This window comes from Hermetia illucens, chromosome 6, assembly GCF_905115235.1.
Source record: "Hermetia illucens chromosome 6, iHerIll2.2.curated.20191125, whole genome shotgun sequence".
NCBI classification, from domain to species: domain Eukaryota; kingdom Metazoa; phylum Arthropoda; class Insecta; order Diptera; family Stratiomyidae; genus Hermetia; species Hermetia illucens.
The window spans coordinates 18255410-18273912 of record NC_051854.1 but is presented as its reverse complement, the minus strand read 5'-3'; the positions used below and the strand labels follow the sequence as shown (position 1 = coordinate 18273912).

The 18503-nt window shown below is 40.8% G+C and overlaps 1 protein-coding gene across 18 annotated transcripts in view; it reads left to right on the top strand.

Annotated features, from left to right (window-relative positions):
* The window catches only part of LOC119658701 (tropomyosin-2), a 94243-nt gene that overhangs the window by 29838 nt on the left and 45902 nt on the right, over positions 1-18503 (top strand). For 8 of the 18 annotated variants that reach the window (XM_038066307.1, XM_038066308.1, XM_038066301.1 and 5 more), the window contains exon 3: positions 811-936. In XM_038066307.1, the coding sequence (XP_037922235.1) occupies positions 811-936 (126 nt within the window). Of the gene's footprint in view, positions 1-810; positions 937-5677; positions 7425-18503 lie in introns of those variants that run through there. The other 10 variants (XM_038066293.1, XM_038066300.1, XM_038066292.1 and 7 more) reach the window with 10 other exon arrangements.

Here is an 18503-nt window from a genome sequence, read left to right as displayed (position 1 = left end):
TTGCTCCGCAATAACTGAAGTCCATTTGAATTAGCCTTATTTCTTTATTACTTTCGGTGGTCAACCCTACGAAGCATATGTGTATATTCAAGATTTGTTTTGTACTTCTTGAATATGTGACCTCTTCTACATGTCCTGCAGTTTTTAACCGTACACAGTCACCGGTATATTCTGCATATTCTGCTACTGTCAAGCTTTTTTGAAGGACCGGGGTATCATCAGTTATGTATGCAAAAGGTCAGGTTTCCTTAAAAGTTTCTCATTAATAAAGAAATAAATAAAAATAAATAAAAAAATAAATGTTCTATCAGAGCCGGTGGTGGTCCGAATTTCTTGTTAGAGATTTTAAAACATAATCATAGTCTCTGATAACGAAAATATGTAATCAAAATTGTTAACTAATAGATACCAAGATTAACTTCAAATTATAATCAATCAACAGCCAAAACGGGGAAACATCTCCTTATCTTCTATAATCTGAAACAATCTGTCCATTTCACACAGCAGAGGCATTTCTCTAAAATTTCTTTAAAAAAGTGATTTACAACCATCTCGTTTGCTGTTTACGAAAATATCTTCTGAACTTTATGGCAGCCAGCGATAAGCGCTTAATGCATTCCATATAGTCAACACATATCACAAAGCTGTTATCAAGGTATGTAAATATCGTAGAACCAAGAAGGAAATTACTCACCTCCAATTAACACGAGTAATGAGGAATTGCACATACCCAGATGAATTGCTTTTATGCGGACATTTATTAATGGTAGTTTTCCATCTTTTCTGAATTTTCCCAACATGACACAATAGACCGAAGAAGAGGCTCGTCAACTCCAAAAGAAGATCCAAACCGTTGAGAATGAGCTCGACTCAACACAAGAAGCATTGACCCAGGTCAATACTAAACTCGAAGAAAAGAACAAGGCTCTACAAAACGTGAGTATTCCTATTCAGTTTTCCATCTAGATTTATGAATCTTTTACACAAGAAACGTGAAAGTATTGAATATTAAAAAGTTAAAAGAAATTCAGGTTTCCATCGGCGAAGAAAGTAATTTTATGTGAAATCGATGATAATTAGTCCTAAGAACAGTGTAGAAGTCGCGTTGGAGATATTTTGATGTATCTTCAAAGGAATTTTAGATAAGCACGGCTTGAATATGGCCGCATTTCAGATATCTGGCCTATAGTAACAAAATAAAGGCGAATCTGAGTGAGTAGTCTTTATAAATTAATTTGGATCAAAGAATTAAAGGTTTTCAACAGATTATCAGGGACAATTTCTCATTAGCGTTCTGAAAACATGTACCAAACCATTGAGAGTATCTACGTGATATCTTGCAAATAAAAAATTAGAATAAAAGATACAAATTGCTCACCAGAATCAGTTCAATCTTGATAAATTGCGCCATTCGCAGGCTTTTGCGAACGAAAGAACACCCGTAAAGGAAATAGTGTGAAGATCCTTATTTGAAGGGACTTCACCAAAGTATCTTCGTTTTTAGTCTGAAGAAGTTGGTCAATCGCAAATCTTGTCTCCTCTTTTTCGCATTAGCAACAAAGACGGTAGTTTAGCATCCCCTTTTGAAGTCTTAATTTTCTTAGTAAAAATGTTTGCTTTCCGTCAGGAGTTCAAGTAACTCCATTCGGTTATGTGGATATTTGCGATCTGGCAACGATGACAAAAAAGTGAGCTCTGGTTGCATCAGTGTGAAACTAGAACCTTGAATACTTATGGTATTAACCTGAATGATCTTTATTTACTATGGCCTGAACGACTGACTGTTCGACCCTATTGGGGTGATTATCTGGAAAACATGTAGTGCACATAATTGAAGTACTGGAGTTCAGCATTATAATGATGTCCTAGTCATGCAGCCAGAGAAATATCCCATTGAGTTCGGTTCTTCTATGACCAAATTAGAATCTTTAATCGGATTGCTTCAACATCAAATGAAATGGTTAGGTCGACCCCAGCCATGGAGTCCAACTTTGTGTGAAACATATCAATAAGAAATCCCGCCAAATGCAAGGAGTGCGCTGTCATCAGGTTCGTTCTGAATTGGATCGCCAGCGCTTGCGAATTCCTCGAATGTTTCGAATCACGATTTGACGATTTTGTAAGTTCGATTGTAACTGAAGGTGAAACCTCGATGACTCCTTCTGATATAGGAGAGGTCCTTATACGGGTTTTACGACCGGCAACTGGCGTGAGCTTTAAGAACCGGATTATCATCTTTTTTCGGACGAAGCTGAGCGTCCTGAGAAGAGCCTACAATGGTGGCAGCTGATGAAAGCATGTAGGTTCCTTCATGTTACTTTTGAGATCGAATTCTACCGTGCTAAATACACGGGAACGCGGTTAGAAAACGCAACAGCACGCTTTTGTTTATATGGACTTCAACCACAACCCCTAGAGCACAGAGGGTTTACCAGGTAGCCCATAATACTGTACTTACTTTGTGGTGAATTATGGTCTTTCGCTAAGGGCAATTTGCCTACTAACATGTGTCCCGTGTAATACCAATTAAGAAAAATGAAAAAATCATACGAAGTGTAATGTCAATACTAGGCTTAGCACAATGCTCCACTTGGCAATAAAATTACTATTTCCGTGGTGGAATTGTGCCTCCGATTTTTCGCCTACTCATCCGGGTCCGCAAAAAGTGCCTCTACGCTGAGCGCAGTGTGACCGCCAGTCGTTTTTTTTTTTAAAATTTGGGTATTTAACCCAAAAAGAGGCGCCCGTGGACCACAAAAGTGAAAGAAAGTTTCTTCCCACTTGGTCCGTTTCGTCATCAACTGGATACGGACTTAGGACTCTCTGGGAAAATATAACGGTAGCATTTTGGGAAGGCATAAACAATTTTGTGCCACGGCGCAAAACCCGCAAAAATGGGCATCAAAAGAGGATACAGTCCGTTGACAATCTTTCCTTTCTCAATCCCGGCATCCAGATTTCCAAGAAGTTCGATTCCACGTTTTATCCGAGCGTAGCAATTTTAGAGCAATTTCGGTCCTATTCTAGATTGCGAATTCCTTCTGGTATAAATTTAGATTCATCGGATCTAGGACACGTGATTTTTTGGTAAGAAGAGGGAAGAAGTACAGGGTGCGGCAGCATAACTTCCTTTTTTCAAAACTCAATAAAAACTATTGTATGCATCGGAAAATATTGATTTATTTTTTATAATGTAGGTACATGTCTAAAGTTTTTATTTATATTGTTTTGAGATCAAATCTGTTAGGTGACGTCCCCCATTCTCCATACATTGCGTAAACCGATTTCTGGCGTTTGTCATGACTCTTGTTAGCATAGCAGGTGTTATGTTGGCAATTTCTTCTTGGATGTTGGTCTTCAAATCTTGTAGGGTTCTTGGACGGTTCACATAAACACGGGATTTCAAAAAACCCCATAGAAAAAAATCACAAGGGGACAGATCGGGACAGCGTGCCGGCCATTCCAAATCGCCTCTAATTGAGATAAGGCGCTCTGGAAAGTGTTCCCTCAAAACAGCCATCGATGCTCTTGAAGTGTGTGCTGTTGCACCGTCTTGTTGGAACCAAGTGTCCCCCAAATCCAAATTTTCTAGCTCTGAATTTCTGAGCCAGCTGGATTCTGCTCCCTTTGCTCTTTCCATAGCAATGATGGTATTTGGTGTTTGTGGCAGCATAATGGTCCACCAAAGCACTAATTGGAGCCTTCGGAGCGGCCACTGATACCGACCTTCCTAATCTAGTCATGACTAGGTGTGGTCCGATCTAAAAGTTTCCTAAATTCTAATACTTCATAGGAAAATTTCATGGTTTTCTTTCTAACTCTATATTGTACTTATATGTGGGTGCCATTTTCCCCTAACCACACCCAAGCATTATCGCTGTCGGTTAACTAAAATTTGCTGCAACTTCCTGTAGGTGTTCCAAGAAAGCTTGGTCCTTTACTGTTCTTACTATGTTTGATTAAAAAAGTTGATCTGGAGAGCTTCCTCCTGGATCCTGACGAAAATTCTAATCTTAATCTTTCTCTAATTGGGGGAAAAGAAGCCATACAGGATTTTTCTGTGCCTGATCAAAGGTTAAAGAAGTTCAAAGACTGTAAGATAATCCGCTGATGGAGCTTTCGCGGATTTCGGGCGCAAATCTTTCCATTTCATGACGCCAAGATTGAACAGTCGCAATCTGCTGTGAAAATTCATCTCCAAAAGAGAAAGTTCTGTGTTATGGCTCACATTTTATCGTCCCAAAGGAAACGCCTCGAGTGAACTCAATCCACCTAAGAGGAATTCAAATTTCAGATATGTGGGGAGGAAAATTCCCAAATATTCTTGTACATAAGGCAGGCTCAAGGCTATTCCGCATTAGAATATTCTCAGTCTGGAACTCGCCTAGCAACAGGGGAATGCAGTATCGAATGATAAGCTGAGCTATTTGCAAGCATCCATGTGCACATCCATAAATCTCCGTTTCTCCAAGTTGAATTTCACTCAAATAATAAGAAAAATGAAAAAAATAGCAGGAGAGCGGAGTCATCTGACATAGTCATCGAAATTCCCCTTTAAAAATATATTCGGTCACCTATTTCCGGATCTATTCTGTCCATTCCACACCCTAAAATTTTCGACCAAGAACAATTCAAAAATATCTGGGGCAGGACAAATTGGTGTCAAGTGAGTGAACGGAAATGAAAATCTGTTTGAGCATCCAATGAAATGCTAAAAGAACAGATCTAATGAAAAATGCCCGAAAATTAGCGCACGAACATAAATTCAATCCGAATAATGACTTGATAATGATTCATTTCTTATAATTTATTGGAATTTTCTCAAAAGAAAGGAAAATTATGTACAAGATGCATAATCCACATTTTTTTATCAAAAAAAAAAATACGTTGATATCGTTGGAGTCGTTCAATACAGCCACACGCACACAATCGCATTACTTTGATTTTCCTTAACAAGAGTAACGCAAAAGAATATCAAATTTCCTGTTCTAGTTTCCTCTTGGGCTCAGCGTAAGGAATGCAGGAATTTTTCAAATAATCATGACCGTGCGCATGCCCAATTGTTCTATTTTTAGCGGCTCCCGCAAGATCATTCAAACGGCTTATCCCGCGCCAAATACGGGGCTCACTCATTTCTAGGTGAATCCCCTCTTAAGTATCACAGCTTCAAACCACATGTAGCGTTCTCCTGTGAGGAAAATGTGAATTTCTACGTATGCGTAACTTCCCCTGCTGAGGGGAAAATGCCCCATATCCGATCGGCATTCGGGCACCGACGGCGCTCGTGGTTTATGTCACGGCTGCGGTCCTGGAATGCAAAAAATGCATTTTTAGTATCAATTGCATGCCCTCTATTGAGCGATCTCGTCATGATTGAAGGTTTCGGTATAAGATATGATGACTCGTCCCAGTGGCAGATTTCGCCCCGGGTAATATGGAGAATTATGTATTCGCAGATGGTACATGGTTGCGGTGATTAATTCATCCCAATTAGATGCTGCCCGAGTTGGGCGGCTGATTCAGACTTGGTGGAATCATGCAAACCGTTTAATGCTTTGGAATTGCTAAAAATATGAAAATAGGCGATGACTAAACACGATCATCCTCAAATGCTCGTCTGCCCATTGAATCTACTTGTGCGAGTGCTTGTCGCTCACTTTGCATTTCATTTGCGTAAAAATCGCGAAAAAAGCCGCTTCAGGGAGTGCGTGCTGTTTTTTGCCTTCGCTCGGGTGGCGCTTTGGGGTGTTGGCAGTCGTGGGGGGTGTTTTCGAATATTCTGGAGCCGAAATTAGCCGTGGATCACGTGTGGCGGAAGTGAGAAGTTGAAAAAATTGTCGCAAGGTAAAAAATAACGCAAGTGCATGACGAACAATTGGTGGAGCACTTGCCGGCAGCTGTGCACCAGAATCTAGAACAAGTTCGAGGCCAGTTGGAGTCACGGCGGAGACGACCAAGCGTTCATTTGTGCCGGCGTTTGGGCTCAGAGCAGAATGCACGGCAGAGGTGGGCCCGTGGGCCAAGTGATACGGTCATCGCATTCCATACGCTCGAAACAGACGGGCAAAGGAAACAAGCAGCAAAATTGCAATCAGCGCAAAGATAATGCAGTGATTAAAGGTAACAATCCGGCGATAAAAAACTTTGGCACCGATTTCAAACGGCGCCGGCAGCAAAAGTCGGCTCGTATGTTTAGGCGTGCGCACCGGCATCTGCTGACAAGCAGCGGCACGACAACTACAATCTCCGATAGTGAGGACTCGCACCAGCTGAGTGACAACTCGCAGTCATGTGCGGCAACTCGGCAACAAAAAAGTCACGGGAAAACTTCGACAAGAAAGAGCAAGAAGAAGAAAAAGTCAAAATCAGCAGGAGGAATTCATGATGGCCGCAATTCGAGAGAGACGTCAGTGAGCTCGTTGCTCATAGAAAATTGCCTAATTGACGACTTCGGATGTGAATTTTGTGAGAATCTAGTTGAAATGAGTGATCATAGTGGCGGTGCGAATTTGCCAGTGAAAAAACGAGGCCATCAGCATCATCCCCGCTTTGCGGGCCAACGTCTTTCAAATGTTCCGGCCGAGGAGGTGATTGCTGCTCTGCGACGGGGTGGAACCATCGAGGTGTCATCGTTGCCTGGCCAAGAGTGCATAATTAACGATAATTTCGCAGCGAATGCGTTGACAGCGACGTCGCACTTATTGGGGCAACTGGGTCAATCAGCTGTTGCAGTCGGGAGCCCGGTGACAGGAATCTCTACGCAATCGTCGGACGTCAACCAAAACATCACCAACATCCTGAGCAATATAACACAGCGAACAATCGATTCGGATAACAATCAAAACAATATTGTGACAACCAGTGCCTTGCCAACGGCGACGACAGTTGCGGAAACTGTCACTGCCCCCTTGACTGAGTACACCGATGCCTTGAACTTTTCGACGAATGCCGCAGGAAACATCGTCGAGCCTCCCCGAGCCAGTCCGTCCCCCTTGCCAACTAGTTGCAGTAGTCCGACCCCGACTGATGATAGCAGTGTCGCCGACGATGTGAAACCTCCAAAGGCCAAAACTCCCAGGCGCGAGAAGAATTCGTCGAGAGGAGACTCCGCTCGTAAACGAAAGAATCGCCAGTCCTGGGCGGCCGGTGATTGTCTGCCGCAAGGTGAACGGGCGTCCGGTGATGGGGCCCCTGCGGACGAGGAGAATACGGAGAATGATCCAGAGGCTGCCGAATGGGCGGCACTGAGGTGCACTAGTGAGCGAACGGAAGTGATAGCGGAACGGGAGAACCGCAGGACCAAAAGATGCGCGGACTATCCTGGCCTGGCGTTTGGCCGCTCGATCTTCAGCTCGGATACGATGATGAAGTTCAATATCATCCGAAATGAGCTGCATAATATCATGAAGACGCAATTGAAAAGGGTAAATTTTCACGTTTAATGATGGATTTTTTAGTTTCTTTTGCAACAGGGCGGGCGGACGGTTAGCACCCACCACCTGAAGTAGGTTCAGCTGTGACAATTAAGGGGTCTCCCCGAGTTTGTTCGTAAGTCCTTATCGGACGGTAGGCATACGATTACCAGATTACACCGATACGAATCATAAATTTCAGATAAACTAATTAAACCTGAATTCTGTGCATGGAAATTCACCATCTGGGCGTCGAAGTCGTCGAGTTTCGATCGCGCGTACTATTTTTAGTCTTGCGTAGCCATTGGATCTGCTCTTGTACCTTTTTGTTGCTGTTCCGTGTTCCAAACTTTTTTGAATTTCAAATCGAGTCGAGATTATTCATGCCTCGGGGTCTAGAACTTTGAATTCCTGAAATATGTTCGGATTTCTCTCAGAATTGAGGAAACTATTCTCGCTCTAATATTATCGTGATACATAGGATCAGTTGTGAGTTCTGCGATGACAACCCATTGGAGTCGTTTCTCCATGGGTCCACGACATTGTAGGCTTTTGGCACGCATGATCTGCTGTTTACTTTTGTGATTTGAAGATTTCTGTGGAATTGTATACTTTGCGCGAAATTGCGTTTAAAATTTTTATTTCTCAGTTCAGCGTCGTGCCTGTCGACGTTTTCCGTAATTTTGGGGTTGGCTTTGTTTACATGAACGCCCGCTTTATGTTCTTTTGTGATATCCAAATCGTGTGCAAGGAAAGTGGAAGATGTGTCGGAATTTTAATTGCATGTCGTCATGAGATATTTTTAAGTAAGGTCAAGAAATTAATTTATGAGATGGTATTCGGCTGAGACTTTTGTTCTCCTGCACTTGGAGATTTAGCGGAGAGTCATGATTTTCCGGGGATATCTTTACATTTCAAATATACGCTTTGTTACATAGTCAAAGTGGCATTGAAATTGGCTTTGAATACGGGAAGGCTAGAAGTAGTGAAATCAGGTGATTATGCACTTCAGAAATCATGTTCTCAGCAACCATCTTTCACTGTTGTTTTTGCACAAAATTCAGCTCTGTTGGGATGAGCCGAGATGCGACATCTCCGTTCAGTGTTAATCCCTCTCAGGCGATTTCCGAACAATACTCTTTTCACTTTTTCTACGTTTTCTTCGCCATTTGAGGAGGATGGGCGTCCAGAACGAGGCAAACCTTCAGCCACTGTACGACGAATTCTAAAGTCTTTATGCTACTAGTATGTCCGAGTTTTCAACAGAGTAGACTTCCCAAAAAACTTTTGCTACTTTTGCAATGCACCAACATACGAACTCTTTGATTAACAAAATTATCCATATTAAAATGCGACGAAAGGTAAAAAGTTGACTGTTATAAACAGACGCCAGGGATCATTAGAGATGTGCTGGCGCTAAAATGTTGAAGCTAAGCTGGTATCAACTTACAAAAAATAACCAATTCTGCCATGCGCGGTTCGTTTAAATTAAAAATTCCGGGTACTTTTTTACCATAGTGTATTTTTGGGCCAAGCTTTCATTTTCAACCCTCCCTGCAGGGGTGGTCTCTCTATCCAATCTCCTTTGCAAATTGGGGCGACAATCGCCTTGTCAATGGACTTATTAACGGGCATTATTGGGGCAACATTCATCGATTTGTACTCATCAGTTCCGCTTGTGCGCTCTTGAAAAATTCATGGATTCAATTCTCCCCGGGGGAGCTCAATGGAATTCGAAGGAAACAATTTCACTCGCCTTGTTTCATTGGATGTTGCAGACTCTTCACGAGCTACAACCTGTACTTAGGGGCCACTATCTTCTTGAAATAACCATTCGTTAGCCAGGCATGGAGCCACACATTTTGTTCTGGGATTTCACAGTATACTTGGTCTTTCAAAACAATATAACGATTGATTTTTGAAAGAGGTAATGTTTCGGCTCAGGTAGTATTGCATTTCACTATAGGTGCGGAGTCTACCAAAACGATCCACCTGAGGTCGGACCGGATCAAATGGAAAGCAACTTATTTACATTTATTCACATCTTGGGCTTATCACTGAAGTGTTCAAAAATCAAGTAATCAAGTAAAACGAGTTGCTTACCATTTGGTCCGGTCTGACATCAAGGGGACCCTTCAATTCTCAAATAAAAATCGAAAATTATTGTGGATTTACGCTGGTTATAATTCGGCCCTGATCCAATATGGATTATTGTGCCAACGGTTATTATTATTATTATAATTCGCACTCACGTTGTGTTTTGCGAATGTAAAAAAAGAAACATCAACATCTGTGAGTCGTTTCAGTGACTCTGCTCCCAAGGGAGATAACTTACGAGATCTGTCCAAAAAATACGCGGTCGGACATAAAACAGAGAATATTTCATTTAAAATTTAAAATACTCCCTTTCCATTTGTTGGAACAGTCCTGGCAATCCTGGAAATGCATTAGGGCTCTCCCTCCTCTTCTCCGCAGCTTCGGCAATGCGAATTGTAGGGTATACCGAGCCTGGCGGTATGGGCCAGTGCCCCGTGCAGACCGCCGTAATTTTGAAAATATTTGCACGCGTCTGGCACAGGAGCTCCCGTAATCGAGCTATGTTATAAACGGGGAATAAGACAAAATCACACTGGGGAAAAATAGTCATCGAGTGTTTGGCCACGTTTTTCAAAACCAAATGGTCTGGGGCATTGTCATGATGGAAAAATCAGTTGCCCTCCTCCACGTTTGTGGTATTTTGTGACATTTCAGAACTTCAAGTTTAGCTCATTGTCGAATTCTGGGGAAGATACTCATAGTGAAAAACACTTAGTATCAAAGAAAACTGTCAGCAGCAACTCAACATGGATCGAACTCCATCTAGAGGACACTTCATCCACCTACTAGGACTCTCGGAACTTCGTTTCATTGGCTTAATCGTGGATTCATGGTTTATTACCTACTATGGTCCTTGACAGAAAGTTTTTATCTTCTCTTGGATCGTTAAGCGGTTTTTGACATACCTGGAATCCATTGGCTTTTTGATCGTCCGCCATCAGGTGTTGCGCAAATTTTACAGCGACGTAAAACATTTTTGGTGAAAATCTCGTAACAAGGTCCAACTCCATATTCTTTAACAAGCTCTCTAAAGGCTGTGTGGGCTGTCAATTGACATGAAAGGGTGCCCAGGACAGTCATTGACTGTCGGTCCCCTTTAAAACATTCATATCACTGTCGATTTTCCATACGCTTCATAGCAACATCGCCGTGTTGGGTATAGTCACAGATTTTGCCAAGGTTGTTCAAAACTTGACCACTTTCTGCAAATCGGGCAAAGTTTAATTTTTAATTGAGAGAGAGGCAAAGATTGATTTTCACAACCCGTGACATCTGCGAATTTTTAACATCTCCTCAGGAGGTGAAGTTGAAAAATCAAACTTTATCATGATGATATCAATAACGAGGGGCGAGCGCAGTGTTGTCCTTTTTCGGGGTTTAAACGTTACCACTGTGATATCAATCAAAATGAAAATACTCGTCTTTTAAAGTATTATCACGCAATTGACTCCCGCAGTTCAACAGGGTTGGAAATGAGGGACTCAAATGCTGGTCGTTTTACGTGAGTACCCGCCGTGTCGCTGTAACTCTACGGTCTTATTCGGATACGGATTGGTATGGAAACCACTCAGAGCCCTGAGTGCATCCTCAGCATTTATACCAGCGGATGCGAGGCCTACTTAAAACCTCTGCCGCAACTAAGAGGTACAACGCCGGAGGGAGTCAACCGCAAGTAACCATGCAGTGAATACATCTACGAATTCCCCTTAGACATCACTTCAGATGAGTCATGTGCTAATTTGCGCCTGGTCGCCCTAATAGGCCTCAGAGCATTCACCTGCTGCATCACGACCAGTAAGTCGATGTGAATATAGGGTTTCTCGGTGCCACGACTTGGAGGTTCTCCTTTAATCATTTGTTGTTGACTTAGCCGGCAGGGTTGCTGCCACGTCTGACTCTAACCTTCCTCCGTATTCTCTCTCCACTCCTCTCTGGCAGTATCGTTAAAAATTCAAACTTTGCTATGATCATATCGAAAGTCGCCATTTTAACGTGCCGTACTTTTTAATTTTCAAGAGAGAGGGGACCTCCCCCTTTCTTCTCCACACCTCTCCTATTTATGATACTGTCGAAAAAGTGATTAAACTTACCTTACTGTCAAACAATGAGGATCTAGATTGCTTTTTGTAGGGCAGGACGTCTATTGGGAATGCGCGTCTTATAACTGGCGCCAATTCCATATTCCATGAAGAAGAATGAAACATTGCATTAATTTGCAATTTCCGGTATAAAAGTCCGAAGAGCGCTGGGCATTTTAATATTGACGCCTAGTTTTATCATAACTTTTTGATCATTTCATTGGTTTTTTAAACAACAAGTTTTTAGAGTGATCCTTCCTCCCTAAGGACAGGAGAGTAAAACGCATTTGATTCTTTGTTTCAAAGTGCCTTGTCAAAGTGCCTTTTTATCATTCTCCTTGGGAATCTCGTTTAGAATCTAGAAACGCAACATATACATGAATTTGAGGTCGTTCTGTATCAATATTTTGCTCTGTCCTGCAGTTTGGTAATAGCACATATGAAGAGAAGGCCATTATCATTCGAGTTGACCCTAAAAGCTATATCTCCCTTTCTAAATATTGGCAATTTTTTTTAGACCAAGATGGACCCTTGACAACTAGACAGCAAAATACAGAGAAATAGAAAATAACTGCTTTTCGGTGCATGTCAAGCTGTAAAGTACCCTAACCGGTATGCGCAGATTAATAAGGGAAAACATCGGTCGTTTGTATCCTTAGTTGATACTTCCTTCAAGCCTCAGTTGTTCACGGGCCCCGGCCTATGTGGTCTCCGACTTACCTTGGCCTCTTACACTGAGAATGTAGTTAATTCTTGTCTGTGGTATATCACCGAAGCTTGGTACAATCTCATTTGAAGAACTAAGGCAAAATGAGTAATACTGACTATGTCATGCAGGGTAACCTTATGTCCTTGTCTGACTAACAATTTGGTCTGTTCAGAGTTACATAATTTCAGAAGAGTTGAGAAGAAGTGTAGGATCCTCGGGTAATTTTTAGGAGAAACCACCACCAATACTCCGTGGTCGCTCTTGACGCATTATGTCTAACTTTGCGGTTTACAGACACCTCATATTTTTGTTCATTGGCGGTCGTTACGATCTTTTCATTCCGAAGATGTGATACGGTTGTCTATAACTCAACTTACGCATGATACTCTGATTTGTCACTTGATAAAATGCTATTCAACTCAGATATGGATTTATTCAACTTAAATTCCGCACAAGATAGCAGTTAGCTATTTATCTCACGATCGATCATTTAAAATATAAAAACAAAAAAGTTTCATTTGAACCATTATTCATTTTTATTTAACCATTCAATCAAAGAGCCAAAAAGCCTAGAGTAATAACCGAACAATTTTTTAACCCACAAAAACGTTTTCTTCAATACTTTGAGCGAAAGTAGAGCAATTTGCAGTAACATTTTCTGGTTTTATTAATGCTAATGAAATGCTCATTTAAATTGGACTAACTCTTCACAAATATGTGCATAAAATAATGTTAATCTCGAGCAAATATTGTTCATTAATTATCATACAAATTTCCTGGCAGTGGATTCAGGCGTTACGTGTGTTCTTATGTTTGAAGCTTGAGAGGGTACGGGGAGGAAATCACTGGTTATATTAACGAACGATTATTGCCACTTTTTCTGAATGCTTTTGCTCAGATAGCCCTTTATTTCATTTTTAGTGCATCCTTAACTCTTAAATTTGAATTTTTCCTCTCAACAGCATAAGACAATAGACAGGTCAGAGGAAATGCTTATCAATCTACACATTCCATGGCGATTTGTATGATATGTTGATGTCATCCAACTGAAACCACCCAGAAAGCTCTGATAAGAGTTTCTTAAATGTGACCGCAATTTTTCGGTCTCTATCACTAATGGTCGCGGGAGTTAGTTTAATAGCTCAAGTACGAATGTTATAATAGTCCGAATTCGGGTCAGTTCGCGTAATTAGCTATAATCAGTGCCGAATAATTGGCTCTGATGTCAATTGCTTGAAATAGATTTCAAAATATTCGAAATAAGAATGAAATTTATGCCAGTATTATATCTCGAATGGCTAAATTTATACATTACCCCAAAAACTACTCATCATTTTGCTCCATCGCATTTAATGCAGACTTGCGAGTGATACACCACTTGACAGCTGAAATTAAACGCTACTAATAACTCCATAAATGTTGGCTTCAATGCATTTTATTACATGGCGCATCTGTTCAACATATAAATCTCAGCGAATATGGCTGTGCATGGTTAGCGCTAATTCAGGTCACAGCATCATGAAATTTTTCGCAAAACTCTCAACATACCAATTCAATGGCACGAACACCGTTTATTACTGATTTCAATTGAACTGGACTCAGGCCCCAACCGTTTCATTCTGATGCTTCAAAGCTTACTCGCTCTGTCTGTTCACTAATTTGTGGGTATAATATCTCTAAAAAGCAAGAAAACTGTGCAGCCCGTACCGAAGAACCTACTCGAAGCATCACACGAGAGGTTGCTTGACCATTTAAAAAATTAGAAAATCTAATTATTGTTTTTTTCTGCGTTGCCTCTTGCTTCCTCCCCCATTGTATTATGACTGCGAACATAGTCATTAGGTTCGCACATCTATATTTCTGGCGAGCTGTTGATCCAGTCTGCAAATGCAATGTTCGAACTTGATAGCTTGGTTCAGTCGAGTACATATGTACATACGCTCTTCGAGTATTATTTGCTCTACATGAAAGATGAGGCAGCAATTATTGAGTTAACACTCCAATGTCAGTTTATGGTGAAAAATCATTTCATTTGTCTGAGAACGCATTTTCAAACGTAAAAAATGTCTTAACGTTGACGTCATAAATGCAAATAGCAGCGAAATTATGAAATTATAGACGACAGATGCATTTCAACGTGAATGCTCCGGAACAAAAAGAAAACTGAACAAACCATAATGGGGCAAGTGCACATTCAAGATGGGATTGATTTTTATGCGTGCCTCATTTGAGGTATATGACTCGACGGATTTAACTTGAGTTTATTTGTATTAAGCGGTTGCAATTGTTTATTGAAGAAAAGTCAGGTGTAATTTAAAGATAATTCAATTGTGTGACGCATAGAGAGCTGTTTGTTCGGGGCACTGAAGACAGCCTGATGAATATTGACTGCTTTTATTCATTTTCGTAAATTAGTAATCTTTATGTTAATTTATTCGCAGAAGCAAGCGTTTTTCTTTTATCAAGACATTTCTTGGGAGCTATATTATTTTAAACTGGTGCTCGAAAGGTTGTTGACGGCAACTATTTCTATATTTATTTTTAATTTATCACGTTCACTGCAGACTAGTTTTTTGCTCTTAGAACACTTAAGTTCTCATAGCGGAGATATTCGTCTTCCACATTGAGTGTGTTAAGTTATTTGTCACTTGATGCCCTGAACCCTGTTTCGTATTTTGTGGATTTAATTTTCATAGATCAACTCAAAAAAGTATGTGGCATCAATTCACTCCTATCTAGTGGCATACAAAACCTTGTGTGAGGGCTAATGCAAAATTGTATATACTTTTTGTTCTTCAATATATTGACGAAAGAATGATGATTCGACGTGTACACCGTTTTCATCAAATTCTCTCTCCTTTTCAATGCGTTTCAATGCCCAATAATCCACAAATTTTAACACCTCTAAACATCAACCTCGGCGATGTTGTAAGTCATGCGTCGGCGAGCATCGTCTTAAACAACAACAAATCCTTTGACAACAGACTTGTCTGGGTTACTGGAGAATTGATCGGAGTCAAATTCACCGTGGTTGATTTGATAGCCTAAATTATGTTTGGTGTTTAAATAAGACGTTAAATCATCAATAGCAACTTACTTATCCTCCAAAGCAGCGCTCGCTGAATCTCCTAGATCGAGATGGGTGAACTGATGTTGAACCATTCTCGTAAGCTACCCAATCGAAGAATTAAAATAAATAATCGTGAACATGCCCCTATATGATACCTATGATTCAACTTATATTCCTACTTACCTACTCGAATAAAGTTAATAATACAATCTTAATACATTATGAAAATGTGGTACAAAATCTCCTGATTTCATTCTAGGAATACGAGATTTCGCAACCATATAAATTATAATACAGAGCACGATACCAGAAAATTTAGTACGAACGCTACTATTAATAATATTATATTGTGCTAAAATGAGATTTTTCAACTAACTTATTGCACTTCAAGAAATCGTGTAACTCCAGTAGTATATTAGCGTCAATGGGTTAACATATTAAAACCCTACATACACTGCGAAATGGTTCTTGTTGTCTACAAACCTGGAGAATTGCTCTAGAACGTCGGTCAATCCAAGGTTTTGTACCCCAAAATTTTTACATGAAAAAAAAACTTTTTATACGAAAGCCTTCTTGTTTCTAAAATTGTTCCATTGGCCTTATTCGAATTTTAATGAAATTCTCTGTACTTCAGTATTTGTATGAAATTACTATTGATTTGTTGAAGTTATACTATATCCACTTGTGGAGTAGAGATTTTCATTTTGTTTAGCAACTTTAGAAAGACATGGAAATTGGGGCGAATGTCTTGTGAAATGATTCGATTTTTTTTGTGGTGATAATAAAACTCACAACCCATACCGTATCTCAATCTTCGGGATACATTTTCTCCAGCTTCATATCCTCTAATTTAAAATTTTTAGAAGACATCCGCTATTTGTGTGGATTAACTTCTCCCATTTTTTGCCCAACGTTTGCGTCTTATTCTCACAAAGCAGCGCAAAGTATATTTTGGTATCTCGTCTTTTCCAGTGAATCCAGATTTCATAATGGAGAGGTTTGCATAGAATATTTCATGAGCAGTTAGAATTTGTCGCTGTATTTTTTAATGTTTATTGCTAGCCCTAGGAAGTCTTAGGTAGAAAAAAGGGATCTGCCTGTTCAAAAGTGTATTCACCAAATTTGATGTTCTGCTTCGGGAGGAGTTTTTCGCGGGTCGCGTTTGGGCTATGTATTTGATTTTCGATTCAAGCATTCCTTTTGCCTGGAATATTGATCGAAACATAATTTCCTGGTCGTTTGCGTTCATTATTAACTATATGAACTTTACAAGTACCACAACTTTAATGCCCCTTGAGATCGCCACTGGAACATTGAAGAGCATGGGTGTGAAACCTTTACCTTGTCTCCACTTCTTTGGATTGCTGTCGCTGTCAGTCCATTTGAGATTTTCACTTGACTTTCGTGATTTTTCATCATGATTTTGATTAACCGAGCTTGTTTTACTGGAATTACGATTGATATTATCGTAGGCTTTTTTCTTTGGGTAGAAAAATGAAATGCATTTACGCGAAAACTGCCGGACTCCTATCTCAGACAGACTACCCTCTAAAACACAGTTTTATTACTCGGGCCAACCCAATGGTAGCAATTGTGGTACGCTCCGATTTAAAGCCATATTGCGTTGGTGAGTAGTCCCCCGCAGCACTTATTGCGCCAGGCAGTCGTGGCTTGATGAGCTTCTCAAACACCTTTCCCGCTGTGTCCAATATTCTGAGCAGACGATACGCTGACGGTCTCCAAGATCGCCTTTTCTCTTGCTTATTAGCACAAGTCTCGCAAATTTCAAGCGGGAGAGAAAACACCCGCTTTCAAATATACTTTGTTGGGAATACCACCCGGTTCTGGTGCTTTTTTGTCCTTCATGGGCAGGACTTGCAGTGAAGAGTGAGCGTTCCTCAGAACTCTCATCGACAGCGTCAGTTCGGATGGGGTCGACAGAAAAACGGGCCTGCATGATTTTTTCCATCTTCGCTGCCTACGTAGAACAGAGTGACCGATGGGCACTGAATAATTTGGTCACCAGTTTATTATCGAGGCCCCATGGCTCTTTGTTTACGTCGTTGTTTATCTCCTGCCAACAGCGTACTTTCTGCGTGTTGATTTCGTGCCGTAGTTGCGGATCTAAGGGTCACCTCGTCTTGGTCTCTTGCATGCTGAGCAATCCGCCGAAGTCTGAGGCAGCTCCTTCGTCGGGATGCAGTTTCCTTTTTGTAGTCGAAGTATTACAAGCTGCGGTGATAAGGCTCATTGTTGAATGAATTAGCGATTCAGTCGCAGTTCTTCTGTCTGTGCCTGGATCTTGTCGCCGATTTATTCCTCTTGAGAGAGCTTCGAAATGTCGATTTTTCAGATGTTTCATGTCGCCGTTTGTGTTTGTCGCACGATAGTAGGCTTGGCATAAACCTTTCAACAGGTATTGCATATCAATCACTTTTTAAAATGAAAACAGTTCTAGAAGAAAATAATTAGAAAATTTCAACTGGTTCATAACTAGCAGTAGTAGGCCACCGAATATTCTTTTGATTGGAGGATCGGTTTCTTGATACAAATTTTATGGGTCGGGGGGACAAATTTTTACTTAATTAATCAACAAATGCCTTTATCGGTCGAATTCAACCACCATAGACTTTCCTAACGCCAAAATAATGATGGGATATTTTCAATTTAATATTTTATTAAATTTTCTTTAAAGAGTTCTTTAGTCATTCTCCTTCAGTTGCGGGGTCGCCTCGTCTAGATAGAAATTAAGGGCTTTAATGTTGTATAGCCTACATAACGACGAACTGGTCGCGGATAAAACCCGGCTCAACAAGTTGCGGTGGGCGGGTCTCTTAATCCGGATGGATGAGAATGATCCAGCCAGGGCAATATCTATCGTAGAAAAAGAAGAAGAGGCATACCCTGCCTGAGATGGAGCGATGGCGTAGGGGGATCTTTTAGGGATATCGAATTGATGGACTTCAGCGAAAAACCGACGTGTCTAGAGTTCCTTATTAAGGCAGGCCTAGACCGGATATCGGTTGTTGCGCCGTTGATGATGATGAGAATGTTGTGTCATGCGACTAACTAATTCACTCCGGAATTAATTAGAAACTTCTCCTCGTTTTGATATCCATGTGCTCCACTTGCTATCT